The sequence below is a fragment of the Quercus robur genome, chromosome 3 (genome assembly GCF_932294415.1).
Source record: "Quercus robur chromosome 3, dhQueRobu3.1, whole genome shotgun sequence".
NCBI lineage: Eukaryota > Viridiplantae > Streptophyta > Magnoliopsida > Fagales > Fagaceae > Quercus > Quercus robur.
In genome coordinates this window covers 4725258-4743524 of record NC_065536.1, presented here as the reverse complement: position 1 = coordinate 4743524, position 18267 = coordinate 4725258, and the positions used below count along the sequence as shown (strand labels likewise).

The following is an 18267-nucleotide window of genomic DNA, read 5'->3' as shown; positions in this document are numbered from 1 at the left end:
AACAAAAAGAGGAAAGCTTGTATCAAAAAAGAAAAAAGAAAAAAAAAAAAGAGGAAAGCTATATATACACATTGCTAATGATATTTGGCCAGATTGTAACTTGTATGTCATGATTGTACGCTAGATACTAATATCATGTTCCTTTGATTTACTCAGAAAAAGAAGAAGAAAACAAGGGATAATTACACTTTACCCACCTGTGGTTTGCTTCTAATTTGACTTGTCTACTCGTAGTTTCAATTTTGACACTTTACCCACCTGTAATTCCCTGCGTTACTAATCCGTAACCCACCTCTGTTAAAATTAAGGGTAAATAGGTATTTTTACTCAAGTTTTATGTCTCTCTCCTCCCAAATCAAAAAATAACACAAAAATGCAAGTGAAAGAAAATAAAAAAGTGGCATTTATCTCTCTCTCCATTCACACAAATCTTGAACATGAAGAACATACCAAAAAAAAAAACCTAGATCAACCTACACAACGATTGCAAATAGCTGAAATCGCTCTAATATCTTTGAAATTAGGTAATCAATCTACGATTTCGCAAATCATATCAGTGGGAAGATTGGACTAGTTTGGAGGATGGTGTTGATTGGATTGTAACAAACTGTTTGAGGTAACCAGAGGAGATCGATCATCTAGAAAAATTCTATCTATTCGAAGTTGAATAATAAAAGTGAGTGATCGATCAGCTACGATACCAAACAAAATTGAATGAAATTCTTTAATGGCAAAACATGAAATGGTGGTTACAACCTTTAGAGTAAAATCAAACAAGGACACTTCTTTTTTAGCTTGAACTGGGGACAAAGTTGAAAGGACTAATAAATTACAGACAAAGCTACTCGAAAGCTTGAAGTGGAAATAAAGTAACCGCGGATGAGAGTGAGAAAAATGGCAACTTGGAAATGGACACTGAATTTTAAAAAAGTGGAAAGCTTGAAGTTTGTCATGCATCCCTTTGTTTGGAAAAGGAAGGTTTCACATACATCTTTAAAATCAAGATAAGTTTTCAATTGAAGAACTAGATGATAACATTAATAGAATTTAGATGGAAGGTACATAATTCTTGCTTAGAAACTGGACAATCTGAGTCATTCAGTCAATGATCTTGTGTAGGTTGATCTGGGTTTTTTTTTTTTTTTTTTTTTTTTTTTTTTTTTTTTTTGGGTATGTTCTTCATGTTCAAGATTTGTGTGAGTGGAGAGAGAGACAAATACCACTTTTTGATCTTCTTTCTCTTGCATTTTTGTGCTATTTTTTGTTTTGGGAGGAGAGAGACATAAAACTTGAACAAAAATACCTATTTACCCTTAATTTTAACAAAGGTGGGTTACGGATTAGTAACGGAGGGAATCACAGGTGGGTAAATTATCAAAATTGAAACCACGGGTAGGCAAGTCAAATTAGAGGCAAACCACATGTGGGTAAAGTGTAATTATCCAAAAAAAAAAAAAAATGCAAGCTAGATGATGTTAATTTTTTTTAAAAAAAAGGAAAAGAGATTGTAGAAGTCAATGATAGTTTGGATGATTGTTAGTTTGTTACCATTTGAATAGGATAACATTGAAATCAACATAATAAACATGGGGAGGCATATTCAAAGTATTCAATAATCAATGAAGTAAACAGATGAGATGAGAATTGTGAGATAATATATGTTTTTCCTCTTTGAAACGTATATGTTAATCTTACTATTGCTAGCTCTGTTGACACTCACATATATGTTAACATTTACTGTAATTTGGAAAGAGCATATATGTGGAGTGCATTAGGATGAGTCTTGTTGAAGTGCTTATTTGCTTTAAGTACTATTGGGAAAAAAACGAGAGATTTTTTTAAAATTTTAATTTTTTATTTAAAGTGTGTAACTAATTGGTCAAAATAAGTTTAAAAAGTAAAAAGAAAAATGTTTTTTTTTTTAATCAAACACATAAACATAGTGGATGTGTGAAAATGCCCACATGTACTGTATTAAGGTTGTAGCCTAATTAAAGTGACTATGGTCAGGAAATAAAGTCAATAAAGTTTGGATCTCCTATATTCAAACCAAAAAAAAAAAAAAAAAAATCAACGTGTTTAAACAAATTTCTGAAGACTTCATCATAAAAAAAGAAAAAAAAAAGGAATCAATGTATATGATTTTAATTGGTCCTTCAAAAGATTAGGAAAAATCAATTAAAATCTTAATTCTTTTGGATTAAAATGGAAGGCAATTATGGTTATGTGCAAGGTATAGGATAACTTTACAAGATGAATTTAGAAATTATTTTATTTTTTCATTAATTTCTAAAGGCTAATCAACCTGCCAAAAATAAGAGTTTGTCATAATAAAAAGTAAAAAACCATATATTTATCTCTTAAAAATACAAAAAGTTTGGAACATGATAGACCAAAAACGAATTAACCCCTTGTGATAAATTAACCAATTAATTTAGCCATGTGAATTAATTAAGTTAATTAACATGCAAACACGTGGTAGCACAAAAAAATCACCAATAAACTAAGTATGCAGCGGAAAATGAATTTGACATGGTGATTTGTTTATGAATGGGGAAAACCTAACGGCCAAAACTCCATCGAGTGATTTTCAGGTCACCACTCCCGAAATTCCACTATTATCACAACAAGCAGTTAGGAATCCCAGTACCTTATACCAACTTACAGTTGAATCCTTACCGCAATACCTAATTGGACTTGTTTTGTAGTGACAATTTCTCATTTCGATGCATGGCTCCCAAGTACGTGACTAACCAATGCGCGGATCCCAGTACGCGACTTCAATCACCAACTAGAGAAGATTGTTGACTGCAAAGTTCTTCAGTTTATCCACACGATGAAGATCAAGAAGATGCTTGGTCACAAAACCCTATGGTGCACATACACAACAACTTCTTCAGAAAAGATGAACAAGGGCAAAACTTTGTCTCTGGTCACAATTTGCTTGAAAGACTTTTCTCAAAGCTTGTGCATCTTGTGAACTCTTGACAACCTTTAAAATAATCCTTTTATATGTCTAGGGTTAGAAGAAAAGAAGGCCCAAAGACACATTCACGGATTCCAAGAAAACAGAACAGAATTTCTGTTTCTTTCTTAAACCTCGACAAATAGGAGCTGTCGAGCAGGTGTCGAGCACACTGGCTGAAACAACTTTCTTAAGCTCAATAGATGCAGTTGTCGAGCATTAATGAATTTGCACTATTCAGCTTGTTTCTTGGACAGACTTGATGACTTCAACATTTGATCTAGAAACTTTGTTTCTTGAAGTATTAAAAACACCTAAATCTACCTAATTACAAGTAAAGTGCGTTTTGTCAAAGGATTAGCCAATTATATAAAATAGTGACATATGTTCCTAACAAGTGAATCACATATGTCCTAACAATCTTCCCCTTTGGCAATCTGTGACAAAATCACAACAAACAAATGAACATATGAGAGAAGTCATAAATCACTCAACTCATATTCACTTGTTGAATACAATAAAATCTATTCTAACACAAGCTCTTGAAAAACTTTGTAAGAAGAGAGTTTATGGCAAGTAGACTTTGACAACCTATATTTCTAAAACACTTTAAACAAAACTCAACAAGGCATTTTTATGTGAAACAAAAATAATAGATTGCATACCAGTAATAAGAACCATGTGTATAAAGAAAGAAAGAAAAAAAAAAAAAAAACAACACATGTAAGGGGTAGGTGAAAGAAAAACATACATCCATATAAAGAGAAGAAAAAGTACAATGTATGTCAATAAATGGTCACAAGACCTAAAGTACAAGGACAATGTATCTATAAAAGAAAGAAAAGAAAAGATATAGACAATTCTCACTACATCCCTCAAGATATCAACACTCACCCTAACAAAAATGTCCTATACTAACTCTCCCCCTAAGTATGACTACTCTTATATATCCAAAATTACTCCCCATTTTTGTCATGAGTGATAAAGGGTAAGAGTGTCAAGTAGACATCTCGTCGATAAAGCTAGCATCTCCATCATCATCATCAGAAGCATCATCATCATCACCATCATCATCATCATCCTCATCCTCAGAATCAGAAGCTACTGGAGGACGTGGTAGAGGAGAAGCCTCAGGAGCAAAACTGCCCATAGTCGCCTGCCGTCTAGCAATGCGGCCAACACGGACATTCACCTGATACAACTCTGTAGAGAGTGTATCTAGGCGAGCATCCATGCGCTGAAGCTGCGCCATGATGTCTTCTAGTGACGCATCGCTTGTGGAAGAGGAAGGAGCGGATGTGGATCGAGTAGATCGAGATGGAGTCGAACGAGAGGGAGGAGCTGCTGAATCCGTCTATCGCGACCTGAACTGAGCCTTACTATGTTTAACGGTAGCGTAATCTATGGCACAAATATGAGTGAAGTGGTCGGACACAGGAAAAGGGACAGAAAAATGGCGTAATATCCTCGTGATAGCGGAAGGAAAGATGAGCTTATCACGGGACGTTGAATTTAGATGAACATCTATAATGGAAAGAATAAAATGAGAAGGGAAATCAATAATAAGATGCTCAAGGAGGGATAACAAAAACCGAGCACAAGGCTTTGTAAAGGAGTTATAATGGGAGAGAGGATGGAGTACAAAGGTCATCACCATGTTCAAAAACCGAGGGCCTTTTGCAAAGCCTAAACAGTAAGTGAACTGGCGCTTACCCCACTCAGAAGGACGCTCATAAAAATCAGATTTGAGCTCATCCTTGGACACAGTCCGCAGACACTCACAACCAGGGTAGTCAGGGAACTTTACCCTAGGAACCCGAAGCACATTCGCAACAAGCTACGGTGTGACAGGAATGCGTGCATGTTGGAGTAAAACTACTAGATAAGCACAAGAGGACAAGTGACCGGGGCGTCCCACAATGACTCCCATCCCCGATTGTGAATGACAACGGGAAGGTTAGTGTCGGCGAAGTCCAGCAGAATGACTTGGCATTCAGAATGAATGCCTCGTCAGGAAAAGTTCACCGAGAAAGCCTGCCAGGCATCCTCATCACGGAATCGAAGATGAGAAGGAGTGGGATCAAAAGACGAAGATGTCTCGAAATGAAGAGGGTTCCGAAATGGAGTAGATTTAGGCTTAGGTGTCATAGACACGACTAACGTAAACAGAAGGAGAGGGAGAGAAAGAAAGACAATTAGAAAAGCTCCAAAACAATTCAAATATATCAAGTATATTGAAAAGGAGTACGTCTACATGGCAAATGCATGAACATGTGACATGCAAAGTAAATTGCATCATGGGCTCAGTCCAATCCAATCCTACCAGCATACAATCAGTTTGCATACATCTAAATGCATGAGAATACTGTTATAATGCTTATGTGATGCAATGCATGAGATTTTAAACTCATTTAAGTGAAAACCCATCCCAAAATCTCAACAATAACTCATCAATTTTGAAAAACCCCAAAATTTCTCAAAAACCCCAAATCCTAGGTTTTAAAACATGAAATGCATGTAAATGAAAGAGAAGAACCTTACCAAGTGTAGAAAAAGCCTTGAAAAAGCTTGAAAAACACTTTGGTAGATGTTTGGAGTGAGAGAAGGTGTTTTGGGAGGTGAGGAGACAAAGGTATTGAGAGGGAGATCGACAGAAATGAAGAACGGATCACACAGAACCTATATATAGAGGTTCAATAAAGCTTGACAGAAGAAGGTGTCGAAAGGTGAATATCAAGGTGTCGAGCCAAGTGTCGAGGAATTGGTCGTCGACAGATACAGGTGTCGAGGAATTGTCGAGGTACAAAATATCAAACACAAGAGTTGAGGCTCAATCGATCCATCAGGTGTCGAGAAGTTATCGAGGGGACAAGAACTTTCTCGATCGACCCACCAGGTGTCGAGGAGGTGTCGAGATTGTGATAAGAAAAAGTTTGAAAGCTCGACAGATAGCCAGGTATCGAGAAGGTGTCGAGGAGGTGTCGAGCTAGCTTTTAAAAACAAATTTTCGAGAAGAGAAAAATACAGACATGAATGCAATCAAGCATGCAACTCAACCAATGATCGAAACACCATATTATCCTCTCAAAATCATCTCTCAACATCAATTTTAAGCACAATGATCCCAAAAACACACACACACACACACACACACACACACACTAAACAAGTTTAACCAATTTTATATTTCAAAAATAAGTTTAGACAGTTTAGTGAGCATATATTAACATATATAAAACCTTGTGATGGTCAAATCACATTGTACCTACACATGTATCAAGAGTAGAAAAGAATATTGCATGTTATGTGTGAAAAACATCGCAAGATCGCATAAGTGTATACAGGTTATGACGATTTGAGATATGAGAAAATCAGTTTAACTCACACATAATCATAACTGTTTGATGGGGACTATCACCTTCAAGGTACATCCTATAACTCCCACGTCTTTTAGAATACACGTTTGCAATCATATTTAAAAGCATTTTTGATCTTTTTGCTTTTTTTTTTTTTTTTTTTTTTTTTTTTTTTGCTTTTAAGTAAATCATGCATGGGCATATAAAGATAAAAAAGAAATACCCAATTATGTTAAGCTTTTGACATTCCAATTTTGCTATGCCGAAACACACAAATGTCATTCATGATTGGCGGGCAACAATGGTGAGATGGTTATTTATACCTTTCTCTTAGGATTTTCTATTCCTTCCCGTAAAAAAAAGTAATACGAGTGTTAAGTATAAGAGATAACTTAATCTTACTCATCACAAACAAGAGCCACAAAGCTCACTTGCTTAGTTGTGCATAGTGATGCTCATCTAAGTTACAAAAGATACAAAGTTTAGAAGTTTAGAAAAATTTTGTTTCAATGGCCATTCAAGATACACAAGTATCAATGTACACATACACACTGTTTTTGTATTTTTCTGATTTTTCAAAATTTTTTTATATGAAAAACAAAGCAAAGTAAAACTGAAAAATAATCAAACAAAAACATATTAAACAAAGCAAAGCATAAAAACTAGACTGACTCAAAACAAAAGCAAAAAACACAAGTTGTGCAAAAATAAAAACAAGAAGAGAGAAAGAGAAAAGTGATAGAATCACTTGGTGTCCTTTTTCTTCCACACCTTGGAAGAACCTTTCCTTTGATTAAACCCTTGAATCGACGGTGAGGGGAAAGAATTGAAACCGTTCAAGTTCGAAAGGAACATGAGCACTTTGAGAAGATCTCTAAGAGGAGCAAGAGAGGATTGAAGCTAATTTTGGTTCCCAGATGTTATCATGCCGTTGCTTTGTTGAGTGGCTAACCATTTATAGCAATTTGGTCGAGTATGACCAACAACTCCACAATGATGACAGAGATGCTGCTTCTTGTTTAGGCTTTTGAGAGTTAGCCTTCTTAGCCCTAGAGTTCTTAGCTTCCTTTTTATTTTGCTTAGGAGGTGCTCCTAAGATAGATTTACCTTTGTCTAAATTCTCACTAGCTAAATTAGTTTTAACGTCATTGTTCTCAATTTCAACATTATTGCTAGGAGGAACAAAAACAATAGTACTAGTTGAAGCAATATTAGAGGAAGAGAAACCATACCCTAAACCTGTTCGATCAAAAGCATATTTCTGAAGATTGAGCATCTCATCAAGCTTTGCACTTGAAGTCCTCTCCAATTATGCTATGACTTGAAACAGCTCCGCTTCAAGTTTCTTAGTCTTTTCAGCCAGGAAATTGTTCTCGAACCTCAGTGCTCCAATAGTCTGATTAGCCTCATCAAACTTTGTGGAAAACTCTTCACGATCAAGTTCCACATCACTGAGCTTCTTGGTGGTCAGCCTATAAAGTTTTTCATGTTTATTAGAAAGCTTGTATAATTTCTCATAGGCTGTATGGATATCATCTTGATCATCCATCTTCTCAAACTTGGACTCCACCAATTCCTCTTCTTTAACCACATCTTCAACAATCCCATCAGTAGGATGGACAGTGGCAGTGAAGGCATTCAAGATTCTGTTATCCTCATTGTTGGAATCATCCTCAGGCTCGTTGTCACTCAAAGTAGCAGCAAGTGCTTTGCTCTTCCCAATGCTCTTGAAATATGTAGGACACTCCTATTTCATGTGACTAAAGCCATGACACCCAAAACACTTAGGTCTTGTGGGAACAATATACTGACCGTCATCCCTTGCATCCTTCTTCTCTTTGTCTTGGCTCTTAAACTGAGAAGGACTTGATTGCCTACGGTCTTTGTCAAAGCCCTTTCCATTAGTATTCTTCATAAACTTCTTGAACTACCTAGTGATGTAGGACTTCATCTTAGAATCTTTATCATCTGAAGCCTTATCTGTCTCATTGCTCTTAGCTTTCAGTGTCATGCTTGTGCTCTTGCCCGACTTACCAATCCTAGTTAACCCTAGCTCGTAAGTCTACAAATTACCAACCAGCTCAGTCAAAGGAATCTTGTCAATATCCTTTGATTCTTCTATCGCCGTGATCTTGGCATGGAATCTTTCAGGCAGAGATCTGAGCACCTTTCTCATAATCTTGGGTTTATGAATAGTTTCCCCAAGATTGAACACTGAGTTCACTATGTCTTTGAGCTTGGCATAGAACTCATCGAACGACTCATCCTCCTCCATCTTAATCTCTTCGAAGCTCGTAGTGAGCCTCTGTAGCTTTGAATCCTTGACAGCTTTGGTTCCCTCATAGGTTGTCTGGAGGATGGTCCATACTTCCTTAGCAGTTTCAGTGGAAGATATCTTCTTGAACTCTTCATTGGTGATCGAACTGAATAAGGCATTCAATGCTCTGCTATTGAAGTTTGCCACCTTGATCTTGGCATCATCCCAATCGGCCAGCACTTCCTTTGGCTTGGTCTAGCCAATCTCTATAACTTGCCACACCTTCTCATCTAGAGACAGCAAGAAAGCTCTCATGCGTACTTTGTAGTATGCATAGTTAGTGCCATCAAATAAAGGAGGTATAATTAGTGACTGTCCTCTATCCATGACAAACAGGGGTCAATGGATCAACACAGCAAAGATTAAACCCTAATCAGAGTGTGTCTACTCTGATACCACTTGATAGGCCAAAAACGAATTGACCTCTTATGATAAATTAACCAATTAATTTAGCCATGTGAATTAATTAAGTTAATTAAAATGCTAACGCGTAGTAGCAAAAATAAATCATCAATAAACTAAGTATGCAGCGGAAAATAAATTTGACACGGTGATTTCGTTTATGAATAGGGAAAACCTAACTGCAAAAACCCCACCAGGTGATTTTCAGGTCACCACTCCCGAAATTCCACTATTATCACAACAAGCGATTACAAGTAAAGGAATCCTAGTACCTTATATCAACCTATAGTTGAACCCTTACCCCAATACCCAATTGGACTTGTTCTGTAGTGACAATTTCTTCTTTTGATGCACGGCTCCCAAGTACATGACTAACCAATGCACGGATCCTAGTATGCGACTTCAATCACCAACTAGAGAAGATTGTTGGTTACAAAGTTTTTTAGTTCATCCACACGATAAAGATTAAGAATATGGTTGGTCACAAAACCCTACAGTACACATACACAACAACTTCTTCAGAAGAGATGAACAAGGGCAAAACGTTGTCTCCAGTCACAATTTTCTTGAATGACTTTTCTCAAAACTTGTGCAACTTGTGAACTCTTGACGTCCCTTAAAATAATCTTTTTATATGTCTAGGGTTAGGAGAAAAGAAGGCCCAAAGATACATTCACGGATTCCAAGAAAACAGAATAAAATTTCTATTTATTTCTTAAACCTTGACAGATAGGAGCTATTGAGTAGGTGTCGAGCACATGGGCTAAAACAGCTTTCTTAAGCTCGATAGATGCAGCTATCGAGCCAGTTGTCGAGTTTTAATGAATTTGCACTATTCAGCTTGTTTCTTGGATAGACTTGATGACTTTAACACTTGATCTTGAAACCTTATTTCTTGAAGTATTAAAAACACCTAGATCTACCCAATTACAAGTAAAGTGCGTTTTGTCAAAGGATTAGCCAATTATATAAAATAGTGACATATACTCCTAACAAGTGAATCACATTTGTCCTAACAGAACAAAATTTGAAAAAAGAAGAAGTAAAAAATGGAAAATCTTTTTTCAAAGTATTGATTAGCTGTCTACCCAACAACTCCCAATTTTTTTATTTGCCAATTTTTGTTGTGGGATTTTTTTCATAACCTTTTGTGAGATGAAAATAAAGTTCTGTAAGTTCTGAGAACTCTATAAATAGGAGAATCATTAAAAAATAATAATAAATAAATAACCCTACCGAAACTTATATTTTGAGTTTTCTTCTCACGAAAACACCCAAAGAACACAAAATTTCCAGAGAAAAATTATACAATTTTAGTCCAAAAACAAAACTTAAATCAACCATCACTCAAAATCATCAACCTCAATCTTCTTCCCCAACTAAGTGAATGCACTTTAATAATAAAAAAATAAAAAAATAATACTCAATGCCACCTTGCTAAAGTCATTAGGTTTTGCAATCATTGGAACCTTAGAATTGATAGATGGCAAGTTCAATCTCCTTCCCATTTGATTGAGTTATTTCTTGATCCTCCTTCGTCTCTCCAATTGGATAAGGAGCAAAGAGATGAATTCCTTCTATTTGGAGCTCTGACTTTAGACTTTATCTGGATGTGGAGGAATAAGGCAATTCATGAGAGATCTCTTCCAGTGGAGGGTCAAGTTAGCAAAAGCCTTAATAAGCCGTTTTTGGAGCATTGGCGGTCCAATGTTCTAGTGTTGACAAGAGTTCCAGCTAGAAGTAGTGCTAGGTGGTGTTGTCCAAACCAAGGTATGCTAAAATTGAACTATGATGCGGCAATAGGAGATTTATCTTCATGTATAACAATTGATGCCAAAGATTGTTTATACTTGTAGAGTGACCACCGCACCAAGGATGCATGGTGGTGTTTCAGCTTTTAGATATATATAGATTAATAATTTACAAAATTAAATTCATTCATTTATCATTCTTTATCTACAGTTTCAGCAATTGTTCAAAATACAGTTTTTACATTCATGTTAGATGGTGAAGGACTAGAAAAATACTTGTTTGTAACTATTATAAATGAGAAAATACTAACATGTTTCATAACTTTACTTTAGATAATTGATAGGGAAGGATCATATGTGGCCTACTTAATTATTTATTTATATTTTTAAATGTAACTATAGTCTAAAGTGGTTCTTGATCAGTTTAAAGGGAGTGAAAAAATTAAGGTAATATAAGTAGTGATCTCATGTTGGTCATGTCACTATTAAGATATGTGTAATAAGTATATTTAGCTAACATATATAAACTTATAAATCAGTCTATACTTGAATTGTTGTGTATCAAGCCTAATAGCTCATGAGCTTGTTCGTGAACAAATTTTTTTGCTTGGGCTCGGCTTGTTTATTAAACAAGCCTAAAACTAAAACTCAAGCTTGCCTTATTTGTAAACAAACAAACAAACATGAACAAGTTTTTTATCGAGTTGAGCCCGAGTTGTTTATAACCGGCTTGGTTCATTTACAGCCCTAAGTTCGAGTGTCAATTTTCTAAGATTTTTGGTCAAGACAATAATGAAGAATGATGGCTCCTGTCCTGTAGTCCTGTACTTCTAGCAAATGGATTATAGATTGCAAATTACTAAAAAGGTTCTCATCACTTTTAGAACAGGATCGTCTCCAAAAGTTAAGGTTTTCCAGCGTACGGAGAGAGGCCATTTCAAGATCAGGATTTTATTTCTTGTATAACCGTGTGTAGACGTGGTTTTCTATAGACTTTTGAATTTGTAATGTTTAATCTAAACCATGAAATGGATCCTTTCCAAATGGAAATGATCATTCCATAACTTTTGAGGAGAGAGAATATATCTCCAACAAACAATTCATGGTGTTGTATCAAGTACAAGTGCAGACATACTCATGCCATCACCAGATTATAATTTTTATCAAATGGTGGGAAGCAGGGAAAGGTTTGGGTTTGCAACAACTTGAGGCATTGGTGAAGATGGTACATACCAAGGAAGAAGAGGCTAAGCTCTCTAGCTATGAAGGAGACATTAATGAACTGGAGTCTGTAGAGAAGCTTTTCAAAGAAATTCTTGAAATACCATTTGCCTTTCTACGAGTTGAAGCCATGCTTTACAGAGAAACTTTTGAAGATGAGGTGGTTCAGTTCAGGAAATCTTTTTCAATGCTAGAGGTAACCATCAATCATAAACATATCAGTTTTGATTAAAACCAACATTTCTAATACAATGATCACTTTGACTCTTATTTATGTTGTTACTAGGAAGCCTGCAAGGAACTCAGATCAAGCAGGCTTTTCTTTAAGTTACTTGAAGCCGTGCTCAAAACAGGCAATCGTATGAATGTTGGAACTAGCAGAGGAGCTGCTAGAGCATTTAAACTTGATACCCTCCTTAAACTTGCTCATGTGAAAGGCACTGATGGGAAAACTACCTTACTCCACTTTGTTGTTCAAGAAATACTCCTGTCTGAGGGAATTAGAGTTTCAGACAGCATCATGGGGGTTGAACAGAGTGAAGAAGATTACAGAAGAATGGGCCTTGATCGTGTTTCTGGTCTGAGTACAGAACTCTCCAATGTGAAAGAGACAGCTACAATTGACTTGAATGTTCTTGCAAGCTCTGTCTCAACCCTATCAGATGGATTGGCCAAACTGCAACATCTAGTACAAAAGGACTTGTGTATGGATGAACAAAATGGAAACTTTGTCAACTCAAAAAGATTCTTCATAAATTATGCAGAGAAAATTCTGAAAGACTTGCAGGGAAAAGAAGATAGGGTCCTAACACATGTCAAAGAAATTACTAAGTACTTTCATGGAGATGTGAGCAAACACGAAGACAACCCACTTCGGATATTTGTCATTGTGAGAGAATTTCTGGGCATGTTAGATCATGTCTGCAAAGAGCTTAGAAGCTCTTAAGCTTTACACTGTCCAAATTCTCTGGCACCATTCTGGTAGGTTAAATTGCTTGGTGTGTTTAAAAGATACAGCTCATCACCAATCAGTTTGTAAGTTTATTTATTAATTTATTCATGTGGAGCTTTAAACCATGTAGATTGAATTGCTTGCATACTCTAAACAATTGATCCGGGGTTGTTGGGTTGAGTTGAGTTGAGTAGACTGAAATCTTATTCGGGGATATGTAATAACAAATAACAGCATATTCAATCAGCTAAATGCATGCGGATCTAAATTAGAAATTAACACATGTTACTGCTTGGAAATAAAAACCAGACTGTAACAGTCATTATCCTAATCAGTAATGTCAACTAGACAAATCCTACTATTCTAGTACTTAATCTTACCCAAGACAAATTTATTTTGTTTCCATACAGGGTCAGTGACTTGTCAAGGACATGTCTGAATGAAAAGAATGTCCAAGAAGATTCAACCAAAAATCTATGTAAACAGCACAGCACAATGCTTATTTTTACTTTTTAGTAGATAATTTTCGCCACTTTGTGTCCTGATCCACCATATTTTCACAACAAACACTCATATCAAAATTAGGACCTTATCTATTGCAGAAATTTCTTTCTCTGGGCAAGAATTACACACGGTGAAATGTTTCAAAAGCCAATTTCCAACCTTCTCCCCAATGTGAACATTCTAAAGTTTTTTTAGAAAGCTTGACATTCTATTACAACTTACAACATATTTACTTCTATTTGGAATGGACTCATAAGCATCCTCATATGATACACTAAATTGTTTTTGAATTCGCTATGAAAGCTAATAGTTTTTAGACCCCTTAAAAACACAATTGGATTAACCTAGGTAATTAGCCAAGTTGTTACTTAGTTCAAATTCCAAATCTAGGTTATCACAATCAAACAATCATATCATGCAAAGCAGTGGAAAGATAAATAACATAATGATATGATCACCCAGGAAACCAAACCGGTAAAAACCTGGAGAGGATTTAACCTAGCTATCCTCAAGATAAACCTGAATCCACTATGAAAAAATCGAAGTTGTTTAACAGGACTTAGACCACTAACATCCTATTGCTACCCACCAATAGAAACTTACTAACACGACCACGTGCAAGCTCCAAAACCATGGACTCCTTCTTTCTTGAATTCTCCAGCAAGTACAAGCACACCCGCTTGTGTTTCTTTAAGTTCTTATGGCAGCAACTGAATGATCATCAAGTTCTTGAACGAATCTCCTTCTTGATAATCCTAAGCTTGTGTAAAGGAAAGCTCCTCACAGATCTCACAAGAGATTTACACAAACCGCAATATAAACAACACTAAAACGTGGCTAGGGTTTGCCTTATATACCTAGGGCAAAAACACAAAACCCTAAACATTTTAAATGAACTAGGGCTGAGTTGGAATTCTGCAGAAAATGCATTCTGCCCGAATTTCGATTGATCGAGCCTAAACTTCGATCGATCGAACCAAGCCGAAATGCTTTAATAAATCTGCATCACCTTAAATCCAACTTTACATAAAAGAACCAACTTTGAGCAAGTCTAAACACGACTAAACATCTTGTTTTCATCATAGTTTGCCAACAATACACATTAGAGTTCTAAATACATAAGATCCTAAGTCTTTAGAACCTAACAAAAGCTTTAAAAAATACTTTAATATATGAATAGTATGCTATTTCTCCTTATACGCCTAAGTACTAATCTTAATCTCTTTTTCCAGGTTCTAGTTATTGTCCAACCATTCGAGAGCTTCTTTCAATCTTCTCCTTATCATCCAAATCAATCTTATCTGCCAACTTGTCCTTGTCTCCAATGGTGCTCCTCATGTTGTAGATGTACTCCAACTCTTGTTCCTGCATCAATTCTCTCCTTCACCTTCTTATCCTCTTCTGCAAACTGCTCGGCCTCGTTCAGCATCCTCTCAATTTCTTATCCTCTTCTGACTTCTTAGCTGCCTTTTTTTCTGCTTACACATGTAAGATACCATTGGTCAACCTCAAAGGTAACCTCAATTTGGTGGACTCCCCTACAATAAGAATCAGAACATTTGTCCGAAACCACAAGCTATAGGCTATAGTTATATAGGATATAAAAATCATTGCAATGCAGTAAACTTCTATTTCCTTAAAACTAGTGACAATACACAAATCTCAGAGTCCATTTTCTGTTTAGATTACCTTGGAGCAGGTGGAATGCCAGATAAATCAAACCTCCCAAGTCCACAACAATCCTTTGTCAAGCTTCTTTCACCTTTGAAGACCTGAAAATTTTCGAAGACACATTAGTCTCAAAACACTACATGCAGCATGTTTATAATAGAGTAAGGTTTCTTCATTCTTGCATGGATTCATATGTTATACCAGTATACCTTGATGGACACTGTGGTTTGCTGGTTGACGCCCTTGTTTTTGTTTGGCTCCTTGCCATCAAAGAAAAGGCTACTTCTTCATGGAACGTCTTTTCCTCACGTTTTTTAGTCGTTGTGTCAGTCAACAAATCCTTGCTACAATTTCATGACGAGACACAGACTATACCAGTTTCTTAGCAGCATGAGATTTCTAATATGACATAAGAGTGGGATTACCTTATTCCAATAAAAAATTGGTACACTCCATGTGCTTGTCACCAAACTACTGCAAGGTTTTGGTGACATTGACGATAGCTTAAAAACATTTGAGGAATAAGTGTTGTGAGCTTAGATGGGAAGAACCATGGAGAACCAATTTTATTTCCAAATTAGCTATGGTCCCATTTGGATTGAGGGGAAGTGGAGGGAAATAAAGTAGAGTTAACTAAAAATTGGCTAATTTTAGGCAAAATTTACTCTATTTTATTCTACTTTACTCTCCCTTAATCTAAACAAACCATAAAAGACTTCCTAAGCAAACATACATTCTAAAACTCACTATTTATATGGTAACTTGAGTATATGGTAGTTAGAAATTTTGGAGAGAATTTATTTTAAAACTATTTTTTAAAGTAAAGCATAGATGCTTCAAAGTAAATGAAAGTTCAAAAACGTGTACCAATACACTTTTGAACGTTTAGACCCCCAAAAATTAACTTAACCAACACAAGCAATATGTCAAACAACAAGTGTGCGGAAACTTAATATATGCTATAATGTGAAATAGGTTCAACAACTATCTAAGCCATAACAAAATAAAACCACAGCAGATAAAATAAAGGCAAAGATAGAGAGGAAGGAAGATGCAAACACACAAACAACACGCGATGTGTTATCGAAGAGGAAACCGAAGTCCTCGGCGAAAAACCTCTCCGCCGCCCTCCAAGCGGTAATCAATCCACTAGAAAATACAGTTGGGATACAAGGACAGCAATAGACCCTCCAAGCCTAATCTACCCAGTGCACCTAAGCCCTCCAAGCTTCTTGCTCCAACGAGGTTGCGCCGAACCTTTTTCTTTTCTAGCTTCCCGGATTCCGCTACTAGACCGTAGCATCAACCAATGAAGATTGGCTCCTTCCTAACTGCTTCCCAGAAATCCAAACGACTGTCTCACAAGGATGATGATGGTGAGAACCAGGTTTGGTATAATGCCTCTCAAGGATTTGACAATGGAGAGGAAGAGAGTAAGGGAATTTGAAGAGACTCTAAGGTATAGATTGTGTGTGAAACAATCTTGTTTTTCTTTAGGGTTTCTCTCTCAAAATTCTCTCTGGAAGCTCTCTTTCAATCGTGGGTTAAAGGGGTATTTATACTGGAGTGGAGAGGAATGTGAAACGTCAGGTTTTAGCAAAACAGGGGTGGCTCGCGGCTTGACCTCGCGGCTTGACCAAGTCGCGAGATCCAGTCGCGAGTTAACCGTATGGCCAGTTGTCCTGTTTTGTTCTGTAGTGCTCCAACTAGCATGACTGTTCATCTTCCAGCATGCTTGGCACGTGTGCAGCTTCTGGCGGCTTGCAGCCGCGAGTCCACCCGCGAGTCCCAGCCGCGACACTCTGTTTTCTTGCACACTCTTGAGCAATCTTCACTCTATCTCACTCACTACCCTTACAATAAACCCACCTAGATACAGGGTTACTAAATGCTGAATTACAAGCAAATTTGGCACGGAATAAAGCCAATTAGATGGTTGAATAAATTCAACCTTACAATCTCCCCCTTTGGCTATTCCGTGACAAAACCCTAAAACAGACTCTAGACTTAACATGTGAGTTGGGAACAGTTGAACAAAACTCACTCACACCTAACTCTAGAAGCTGTGAAGCACTTGAATCATATGAACATAAACTCCTGAAACACAACAATACACCATGATCATTGTAAGCAGAAAATTATAAATGCATATGAAACAGGCAATATGAGATCAAGCAAAGATGGAGTTAATAAACAAACCATGGCTTGATCAACCAAGTGAACACCACAAGATAGTGATCACAGTGCTCATTCACACTTGGAATGAACACAAGGACATACAAGTTAACAAGCACAAGGCAAGACACTTGTATGCTCAACACTCAACCAATGCATAGCACACAAGGCATATGCATCTAGGAACAATCCTACAAGGGCACAAGAGTGACAGTACATAAACCAAAATGCAGAACATTTAGATTAAAGTACTGATTTTAACATAGCATAAAGGCTGCACTTAAGCAAGGTACATACCATAAAGCCTACAAACTATGCATAAACCATTAACCCTAAAAGCTTACAAAAGCATATGGGTACAAAACAACAACATCCTGAATAACATCATCAAAATATATTAAAGTTTAAACCAAGAGTATAAGATAAGAGTTAGGAACATCTATACACCAAAACACAGTGTATCAAAACCATAACCATAAGTTTAGAAGATAAGACTAAAAACAAAAGTATGACAAAAGTATGTGTGTATGTGTGTACTCCCCCTATCACTATGCACACTTCCCTTTGAACTTTTCTCCCCCTTACTGAATGCTCTCCCCCTTTTTGTCACGAATAGCTAAAGACTCTCGTCCAACTTTCGTTGAATCTCATCAAGCTGATTCTCAATAGTCTCGAGGCGCATTTGGACATGGTTGTTTGTGGAGTAGAGGAGTGCCACAAGCTCATCAACGCGTTTCTGAATATGCTCAAGTACGCTGCCGACTCTATCAGTATAAGGAGCAGTCTGTGCTTGCGGAATACCAGCCGGTGAAGCTTTAGGAACAGCACGTGATGCAGATGTGGTATGTGCCGGTGTCTCTGAGTTAGGGGCAGATGGAGTAACTGGAGAGATGTGAGCACTTCTTGGTGATTTAGAGGAGTGACTTCTGCTCGCTTGAAGAGTGAACAAGGAA

General features: G+C 36.7%; 1 protein-coding gene across 1 annotated transcript; it reads left to right on the top strand.

Annotated features, from left to right (window-relative positions):
* Positions 1-10650: 10650 nt before the first annotated feature.
* LOC126719121 (formin-like protein 11) lies at positions 10651-12958 on the top strand. Its single transcript, XM_050421709.1, has 3 exons — positions 10651-10810; positions 11973-12208; positions 12299-12958. The coding sequence occupies exons 1-3, from the start codon at positions 10651-10653 to the stop codon at positions 12956-12958; spliced, it is 1056 nt and encodes a 351-aa protein (XP_050277666.1).
* The last annotated feature ends 5309 nt before the right edge of the window (positions 12959-18267 follow it).

What these genes read in the sequence shown, in the direction of transcription:
- LOC126719121 (XM_050421709.1), top strand. Translation starts at nt 10,651, where the DNA reads ATGTGGAGGAATAAGGCAATTCATGAGAGATCTCTTCCAGTGGAGGGT. An exon ending in GTGGTGTTGTCCAAACCAAG is followed by an intron (nt 10,811 to 11,972) that starts GTATGCTAAAAT and finishes GGTGGGAAGCAG; the next exon opens with GGAAAGGTTTGGGTTTGCAA. An exon ending in AATCTTTTTCAATGCTAGAG is followed by an intron (nt 12,209 to 12,298) that starts GTAACCATCAAT and finishes TGTTGTTACTAG; the next exon opens with GAAGCCTGCAAGGAACTCAG.